Source organism: Podarcis melisellensis (assembly GCF_964234715.1).
Source record: "Podarcis melisellensis genome assembly, chromosome: 1".
NCBI lineage: Eukaryota > Metazoa > Chordata > Lepidosauria > Squamata > Lacertidae > Podarcis > Podarcis melisellensis.
Genome location: NC_138528.1, coordinates 66754360 through 66764285, shown reverse-complemented (window position 1 = coordinate 66764285; position 9926 = coordinate 66754360). Strand labels below are relative to the sequence as shown.

General features: G+C 43.9%; 1 protein-coding gene across 3 annotated transcripts in view; it reads left to right on the top strand.

Moving 5' to 3' along the window:
- The first annotated feature begins 6674 nt into the window (after window positions 1–6674).
- USP47 (ubiquitin specific peptidase 47) overlaps window positions 6675–9926 on the top strand; it is a 52914-nt gene continuing 49662 nt past the window's right edge. Inside the window, exon 1 of one of the 3 annotated variants that reach the window (XM_081918066.1) lies at window positions 6675–7086. In XM_081918066.1, the coding sequence (XP_081774192.1) occupies window positions 7048–7086 (39 nt within the window). In that variant the 5' untranslated portion in view covers window positions 6675–7047. The remainder of the gene's footprint in view (window positions 7087–9926) is intronic. The other 2 variants (XM_081918065.1, XM_081918067.1) reach the window with 2 other exon arrangements.

The following is a 9926-nucleotide window of genomic DNA, read 5'->3' as shown; positions in this document are numbered from 1 at the left end:
GGACTATTTCTGAGATTCCCAGTGAAAATGGATGTACTATCAGCCAGCATTTCTGTTCCTTTCCTCTCAACTAAATGCAGAATGTGACTGTGGATTGCATAAAGCAACTGATAAACAAGATTTCTGCAAGTGCAGGAAAAGGTCGGTATATCCCCCATGTGTTTGTTTAGATGGCATCATCAATAAAAGCATTGCGTACAAGATACAGATTATTTGACAATAAGGGAATCAAACTGAAAGGGCACACAGTTTATAAAAGATGTTCTGACCAGCAAATTCTCATTCCCTCCCCTCCTTTTTAATTTCCTGGTAGAATTTGCAATTTAGCTTAATCCTCTCAGGGAACTGATAGGTAATATTAATGTTGTAATAGAGCACAGAGCTACCATCACTGGCAAATATCAGAAAGCTTGTTGTTGTGAGAGCAATATTAGAAATGAATTGTAGAAAACAGAGCTGAATTCTGAATGTAACAAGGTAATAACAATTCCCCCAAGGAATTAAATGACTGGGAAATGCCAAGGCCTTGTAATCACGAAGAAAGATATATAACAATTTCTGGAACTCTTTACCAGCAAGTAGTTTCGAACAGCCATCATAGTAAACAAATATTCGAAAATAACATTCTAGCAGGGAAAAAAATACATCAATTTACCTGCATGTATGTTCTGTATTTCAGAAGACAAGGTATTGGTAAGCTGATGCAGAATTGCAATGGAAATTGTAGTGCCATCCCTGGGTAGCAGGACTGAGTACAATGAACAATAAGTGCAATAATTATATTTCACACTTGCATCTGCAAAAAGTTGTAGATGTTATATCATAGCATTATTCACATATTGCACCAGGAATAAGTGTAATCAGCCCTGACCATAGACATTTTTGTACCTACAGGCAACCTCACATTAATACAGGGATTAAAAGGTAAAGGTACCCCTGCCCGTAAGGGCCAGTCTTGACAGACTCTGGGGTTGTGCGCCCATCTCACTTAAGAGGCCAGGGGCCAGCGCTGTCCGGAGACACTTCCGGGTCACGTGGCCAGCGTGACATCGCTGCTCTGGCGAGCCAGAGCCGCACACGGAAACGCCGTTTACCTTCCCGCTGGTAAGCGGTCCCTATTTATCTACTTGCACCCGGAGGTGCTTTCGAACTGCTAGGTTGGCAGGCGCTGGGACCGAGCAGCGGGAGCGCACCCCGCCGCAGGGATTCGAACCGCCGACCTTTCGATCGGCAAGTCCTAGGCGCTGAGGCTTTAACCCACAGCGCCACCTGCGTCCCCAATACAGGGATTACTTATATTAAAAACTTCCCTATACAGGACTGCCTTCAGATGTCTTCTAAAGGTTGTATCTTTTCTCTTTGGCATCTGATGGGAGGCTTGGGTGAGGTATAAAGTGGGGAGCTGGCAACACCGTGGTGGGGTTGATGGGGGCAGGGGCAACATGAGCAGGGGCAGTAGCCCCTAATATAAAGGTATCTCATACTCTCCAACATCTTGAGTCCCAAAACCGGGATGTGTGTCTTCCTGCCTGTGCTCCCGCATGAATCACATGACCCACACACAATCATGGAGCCCAAAAGACACACTTTTTTCAGGACTATTAAACCACAGGGGGGGGGCATGCTTTTTTTAAGAGAGGACAGTGCTTTTTTCAAGGTAAGGTCTCGGTGCAAAATTGTTCCAGATCACAACACCCAGAATGGTTGCCATGCTCTCGTGAGAGAAAACGGGGTGTCCTGTTTTTCCCAGGACCCATTATGGCCAACTCATAAAGGGTCAAGGCAGTGAACATCAATAAATATATATACAATAAAACATAAACACTATACAAAATAATATGAGTGTAGTATAGTGTATTAGTAAAGTTTAAACATAACTGCATAGGCCAGTCAGCATAAAAATAACTCCAAGAGACATGGATCTCTGGTGGAAGACTATTTTGCATCATGGGATTGGTGACGCTAAATGCCTGACTTCTCGCTGAAGCCAGTTGGGCCTCTGTAATACAGGAAATAACTAACAGCGCTCCTCTAAATTATCTCAGTACGATATAAGGTCTCAGGCACTTCCTAATTTGATCATCTCTGAGTCCTTGTGAAGACAGCCAATGCCTGGAAGCATCACCACTGCTAGCAGACACATTAGCACTCATTAGCCTCAAGGGTTTTTGTTTCATTTTCTTGTTTTTATTATGTACTTTGTGTTTTTACCTTGATTTTTTATGTTGTGAACCACCCGGAGATCTATGGATGAAGGTCGGTGTACAAATTTAATAATAATAACCCCTGCAGTAGATGCTGTCTGCCTTCTCGTGGCCAATTAAAAGGTATTTGAGCCACATCTCGCGATGTTGTCAAAGGTGTTCCAACTAATGTAGTTATTATTATCCTGCTGTTCCCTTTTCCATTGTTGTAGATGAATTGGACTCTCTTGTGTGTTGCATTGTTCTCGCTGGCAGACACAATATAATTAAATACACAATATAATTATGGCATCTTTGTACTTCATTCCTTTTCTGGTTAAGATCCCCCATGAATAACAAGCTTTTTATGAGCTTGTTTATCATTAAAATAAAGGATGGAACGATAACCATGGTCTTTGCTGCAGCAGTTCCCAAGCAGATGGCAGCAAGCAGATATTTAATTTCTACCCATTGAAATATGGGATTTTCTTAAAAGCTGAGGCTATAGTAGCCAATATATACATGGCTGCAAATAAGAGGGACACTGCTAGTTAAATAATGCCAGTGCAAGAACAGACCCTGGTATAATACTATTTCATAACTGTAGTTTCTTGCCTCCATTACTTTCCACAAATAGGGCAAGTGTGTAGTCATTTGGCAAACTAATATGCATTCTCCTTATTCTGAAATAATGAAGTGGTAGCGATGATCTGAGGAAGGAAAAAGACCTTGGGGTTGCAATGTGTTTTATGGCATCATTTCCACTATTTAGCTATGTTTGCCAGTTGTGATCCTATACACACTCACCTGAGTCTTTCAGATTTTGCTATTGATGGGGAGTAAAATTAGGAACTGACAGAGAACACTGGATGAATATAGTGGAGAAACATGGCCTTTACTCATGCAGCAAGTTTGCTTCCCTACAGTAAAGCTTGTTAGCAAACTTGTACAGAAGGAGGAGGGAGGAACAGAGTGCCATAATAATTGGAGACATTGATCCCAGGCACAGTGGCAGCTAGTCCCAATGGCTGGCTTTACAGGTCCAAAATACATGTGAGTTGCAAGTATGCTTCAGATGCTTCTGAAAAGAATTCTGGTGCACCTAAAAACCCCCAAAACACACCACTTTTGGAAACGTGAACTATCCCCACACCATATTCCAATACAAAAAAGGGTTGGGGGCACTATAGAACCCCTCCCTGAGGCTGTCATTTAAGAAATGTAATTCCAGAATTAAAATAGAAACTTATATTTCATTATTCATGAGACTGAATGTATGAGATTGGATTGTGTGAGAGGGAGGCTATTATTATAAGGTCATACTGACCTCAGAAAATAGAAACCTTGAGCACATAGTACTTACCAGCATGATGACTGATGCTCAAGTGGACAGCATGACTGTATGAAGAAGTCCTTTCTTATTTGGAGTATGTTGTGTACTACCGTTACTTTTATATTCACTTTATTTTATAACCAGCCACATTAAAATAAATCTCTATCAAACATTTTCCAAGTGATGTGAGGCTTGACTCAATATTTATGTTTCTAGAGCTACCTCATTCACATTTGCAATCAGGTAGCTTTGGCTCAGAGGATTTCTTCTTCTTCTTTAAATTTTGGTTAGCTAGTTAGCTTGAAATTGCATCCTCTGAAAACAGTCTTCTTGATCACATTTCACATTTCAAATAGTGTATAATAAATAGCCTTTATTCTGGACACATGGACAGACAAACTTTTGTAATATGCATCGCAACGGCTATACCTTAAATATGTCAAAGGCCATGATAATATAATATACAACTGTGTGAGCATACACATGCTATATAGTTTTTGATTTTAAAATAATATAACTTATATGCTATGATGATTTTTGTTTGTATTTTCACAATAAAAACGTTTACAATTTCTAGGTATACATACTCTTCAATTACAAACGACTCTTATATGATATTGCTGGTTTTGAAATACCCTGAAATGAAGACAAACCTATTTATTTATATAAATACACACATCCTCCCTTTTGCAAATAAACATGTATTAGACAGGGTTGTTTGCACACATTACAGGGCAATCCTAACCTGAGACAATAAAAGCAGAAGAACCACTGCCACATCCAAAGCCAAGAGCCCATTTGGTCCATTATCCTATCCTCACAGCAGCCAACCAGAAATCGGAGGGGAACCGACAAGCAGGACTCAGGGACCAAAGCACATTCCCCTTCTGCAGCTTCCAATAACTGGCATTCAGAAGCATTATGCATCCAATGTGGAGGCAGAGCATAGCCATCATGGTTAGTAGCCATTTGTAGCCTTACCTTCAATGGAGTATCCTGCTGACTCCTGCCAGCCAGTTTTTTTATGCACCAGCTCCAGACTGGCACAGAGGAGGAGGAGGAGGAGAAGAAATTTGGATTTGATATCCCACTTTATCACTACCCTAAGGAGTCTCAAAGCGGCTCACAATCTCCTTTCCCTTCCTCCCCCACAACTAACACTCTGTTTGGTGAGCGGGGCTGAGAGACTTCAAAGAAGTGTGACTGGCCCAAGGTCACCCAGCAGCTGCATGTGGAGGAGCGGAGACACGAACCCGGTTCCCCAGATTACAAGTCTACTGCTCTTAACCACTACACCACCCTGGTACATATATTGGAGGGTGCATCTGGCAGTGGGCCAATTAGAGTGAAACAATTTACATGATGGTTTTTATCTTACACCCCACTTTTCAAAACAATCCTCAGAATGGCTTACATAAAACTAAAGTATAAATATTTTCTTAACATTTTTCATTGTCTTCCCCCCTCTTTTCCATTAATAAATGAGTTGATTCTTGTGCATACAGCTCTCTCATGACCATAGCAAACAATATTTGGGGGCTTTTTCATATCACTCTCATCTTTGCCATTCACTGCTTGCTCTACGGTTTCTAGGCCATCAGACTCTTAATTCTAACTACAGGATTATAGGGGAATTTGGCTTTAGCAACACTGCCTGTAGGGAACAAAATCAGCTATATGGATCAAAAATTGCTTCATCTTCTTTGCGCAGTTGTGTGTACCCTTGTCTGTGGGATTATGTTCACCCCTCCCTTCACTAATTAGCTGAACTTTCTCTCATAAGACTCAGAACAGAGAGGCCTTCTTTGATGTTTATGAAAGGTAGGAAGGAATTTCACACTTTGCTGTGCGTCATTCAGCTGCAAGGAAAGAATGTTACAGCTTGCTGGGCACATTACTTGGAATCAATTATTGACTTGTCCGTCTTGGCACAGAATGCCTGGTAAAACTCAGTCTTTCAGGAGCTGTCATTTACTCTGGGAAATATACCTCCTTTGTGGATGAGTGCTAGCATGCTTTTTAGCTGAGGTACTGATGAAGTGGTTTAACCTCTTTTCTGTGTGGAAGCAAATCATTGCTTGCAATGCCACAGAACTTTTGAATCATTCTCACATTATATTTCTACTGTTTCCAGGCTGAAAAGGGGAGAGATGGGAAAAAGTACCTGTTATGTTTACACACCAACCAAAGTGTAATAGATTAAGAGTCTTAAATGTAAAGGGGACTGAAATGTGCCTTGCATCACTGTAAAATATGCCAGAATTTTCTCCCACATTCTGCTTTTATGGGTTATTTTGACAGTCTTGCTCACTTCCTTATGAATGTTGATGTAGCTGTCATCATGTGCGTAGCCAGGATTTTTGTGAGGGAAGGGGCAGAACCTCAGTGTGCTATGTATTTTTATTGATGGGGGGGGGGCAGCTGCCCTCCCTTGGCTACGTCCATGGCTGTCATACACTTTCTTATAAGGAAACCAACGCTGCCGGAAGTAATTTGCCATTTCCAAATCAGAAGCAACCTTTGCCGCTATTATTCTTTATCCATCTCAAATCGCTGCTGAAAAGCCATCATTTGCTGATCGTAATTTCATTACTGTACTCTACTAAAGACTCTTCAGATTACTTAATAGCATTTCAGTAAGTCTGCCTCTTGGATAGAAAGTGGGAGGTGGGGGGGGGGGAGGCATTAATCAAAAAGTAATACAAAAAAACGACGAGCTGTTACGGTTTCTTGCAAGTGCGCCTGCAACCTTACTTTGGAGTAAGCACCCATCCGCTGAACTCAGCAGGGCTTATCACGGAGCAAACCTGCATAGGATAGGGCTGCGCGTTTCTTTTTTACGCGCGACACAAACCTTAGGCACGTTGACGGTGCGAATTAAGTTGCTGGGAATTAAATGCGGCTTTCCTCTGGGTTAAGCAGCCTTCACGAAAATCGGTGCGTGCCAGTTTAAAGACATGGGAGGGCGGAACCAACCGAAAGCAAACTCTCCACCCAAGTTGCCTGCCTGATAGCCAGAGAGGGCGGGCGGGCGGGCGCCCAGATGTTTGTTTTATGAGGATCAAGGACGGATCGTCCTCGTCCTCCTCCCGCCTCCTCGGGAGACAGCGCCGCGGAGCCCGCCGGGAGCAGGCCAGAGTCTTTCCCGCGGCCTCTCTGAGCCGCTTTCCCCCGGCAGAAGGTGGGAGCGGAGGCGCCCTGAGGAGGGAAGGGCTCCAGCTGCGCCGGCGACGTCTCGCGAGAAGCCCGTCGTCGGCCATTTTGCCATTGATTGGCGCTGGCGGAGGGAGGGGAGGGGAGGCGGCTGAGGCGTTGCTGCGCTCGCGGAGAAGGGGGAGAGGCGGCAGAGAGACACACGCACGCACGCAGGGAGCCACAGAAAGGAGGCGGCGGCGGCGGAGACCGAGACCGTAACGATGCCGAGCGTATTGCGGCCCCGCTCCTCTCCCTCCTTCGCGGACGGCGCCTCCTGCTGACGACGACTCCCCGCCCGAAGCTGCCGCGGGCCCCGGGCTGGCTGCGCCACTGGCCATGGTGCCCAGCGAGGAGAACCAGCTGGTCCCCAAAGAGGTGCGTCAGGGGCCCTTGGGCGGAGGCCGCGCCTTCAGGCCCAGCTTCAGGCGGCGGCGGCAGAGGAGGAGGAACGGCGCGCAGCCTCGCGGAAGGAGTCGTTGCGTGCCCGGGCGGGTTACAGGGGCGGCGAGGGCCTGGGGCTTGGCGGGGCCTCGCTTGGAAGCCCCGGTGTTGCCTGTTCAGGGGCGGGCGGACAGGCTGGTGCTGCCGGGTGTTTCTCGGCAGGGCCTTCCTTCGCTGCTCTAGGGCCTTGCGGAAGGGAAGGGACGGCCGAGAGGCCGCGCGCATGAGTGTTGCTTCAGACGTCGCGAGGGGAGGGGGGACCTGTCACTGTGAGGAGGGAGCGAGGGAGGGAAAGGCCAAGGAGGCCCTCGGGGCATTCATTCGTGTCAGCAAGCGCAGCTTTCCAGGAAGTCGAGGTAGGTTCGATAAAGCTCAACCTTGGAAAGTTGCATGCGTGTTGTGATGCAGCTCACCTGTGCTCCCACGTTGTTGAGTGGCAGTTTTGCAGCACCGGCAGAGATCCACGCGACAGGTGTGGGCGAAAGTTCAAAGGATGCTGGAGAGAGGAGGAACTTCCCGGGTTAGTCAGGGCAAGTTCATGTCCATGCGTTCAGGTTCATAGTTGTAATAGGCTCTACCTGGAAGGAGCCTTTTATGCGTGGTGTGTCTGCCATGGATTCGTGTGTGTGTGTGTTGCAGAGGATTCTGAGGATCGTGGATGGCACTCACATAAACACACACACACTCAACTAACTGTTCATGTTGGGGTGCTGACTCTTGCAGGACTTCTGGAGAGAATGCAGATTTCACACTAGGGCTGGGGTTTCACACTAGAACATGCTGTTCCCCCTACTCTGGTACTTCGTAAAAGAAAAATAGTGGTAGACAACCTGTTTTCCAGGGAGACCCATCCACCATGACTGCTCTTGTCACCGAAGAGCTACTGATAAGGGTTCTCTTGAGTACAGTTTGAAAACCACTAGTGTTAGAGTTCAATAAAAGAAAATAGAACCAGACTTCCAAATACAAGGAATAGTCTTCTGGTTGTGATTGGAACCATGTTTTTTTTACAAAGGTTGTGAAGACTGAGAAAGAGACTGGTAGCTCTTACTTTATGAAATGTTGGATTGGGGAAGTGATAGAGAAGTGTTCTATAATATTTTGGTGGGAAGGAAAGGAGCTTTCATTGTGTACAGGATGGTTTGCCCTATGACTTAGGCTGAAGCAATGCTCTTCCAAGTAGATGTATCTATCTATAGCAGTGTTCAATATTGGCCAGGCAACAGGCGTATTTTGCACCCGGCTGTCAGCCACTTGTGACCACGTGAAGATACCCAGGTGCTGGGATAGCACCTGACATCCCTACCACCTAGAAGCGAATGCCTGGGAATCCTTAGATCTTGCCTGTTTTCACACACTAACAACACATCCCATAGAATTCTATCTGTTATATTTTATCTGCACAGTCAGAATGAATTTCAGGAACCAATTTTTATTCAGTTTTCCAGTATGAACTTCTGTCCCCCAAATGGCAACTAGGAATTCCGTTTTGGCCACTTTTACCCTGGTTTAAGGAGTCATTTGGCAGCTAGCTTATATATCTGAGTTTCTAACACTGAAAGACTTGGATACTGAACTGTTTCTGGATTATTTACACATTATTGCTTTTCATGTAAGAATGCCAAACTCCAGTTACCTTTAGACTAGACTGTTACCTTTTAGCTTTGTAACATGAGAAATAGCCTTGAGATTGTTGGAACTCCTAGAGGATCTTTTTGAAGCGAATATAATCTTTTCTTCCAAGTCAAATCGTTTCAGTTTCAGGGGAGTAAGATGGCATATAATATTAAATTACCATACTGACCCTAAACTCATTCAGTAAAATATTAAAAATAATTTGCCTTTCTACATGGGAACAGGTGTTTGGATGCATAATTGCAATTACGCAAGTTCATAGAGAAGAGGTCACACGCATGACCCAAAAATGCATCTGAAAACAGTACAGTACTTTGTTTGCTTTGCTCCCCCCACAAAAAAATATTTAGTACAACTTACCTTGTATTTTGAAGTCACAGCATAGTGGGTTTCCCTACCCAAAGTTAGGGCTGTGAGTTTCTTCAGCCCTAACCACTAACGTGGTAAGTTGTACAAAATAATATAGATGAGAGGGGAGGTATGTATGTGACATTGTCACACATAAAAATTGTAGTTCAGTGTATTTGTTTTTTTTAATAGTGTATAATTTCCACATTTATGGCATATATGACATACCCATATAGTTCTGAATTATATAGTAATGTGAACAATAATGGTGCAACATCATGTGACAGCCAAGAAGCAAAGGCTAATAGCAGAAGGCCTTTGGCAGTAATTGTAGATAACTAGCACAGACTGGAATGATTAATGGCAGAGTCTGGCTCTGATCATTGTTCCTCTGTAGATATTATTCAAATGCCTTAGAAGCTTATTTTTATCTTCTAGAGCTGAACAGGATTTCAGTCCTCTCCTTTTTGGATATATTGAATTCTGTACTTAATAGGATGAAGAAAGGTTCTTGTTTCTTCTAACCTCACATTTTAAAGAAATCACTTAACTACATCTGTAGATTATGTATAATTCTTTTTTGTTTCTTCTTAAAATATAATCATGAAACATATTTTGTAGTGTTTTTTGGACATAAACACAGACTAGTACACACCAAATGATTAAAAGGAGCTGCATTCTTAAATCTAGTTCAATGTAATTCTTAGCATGTTTACTAACAAGAAAGTACATCTGAGTTCAGTGGTATTTATTTGCAGTTAGTTGCAGTCTTGATGGTATAAATATGCATG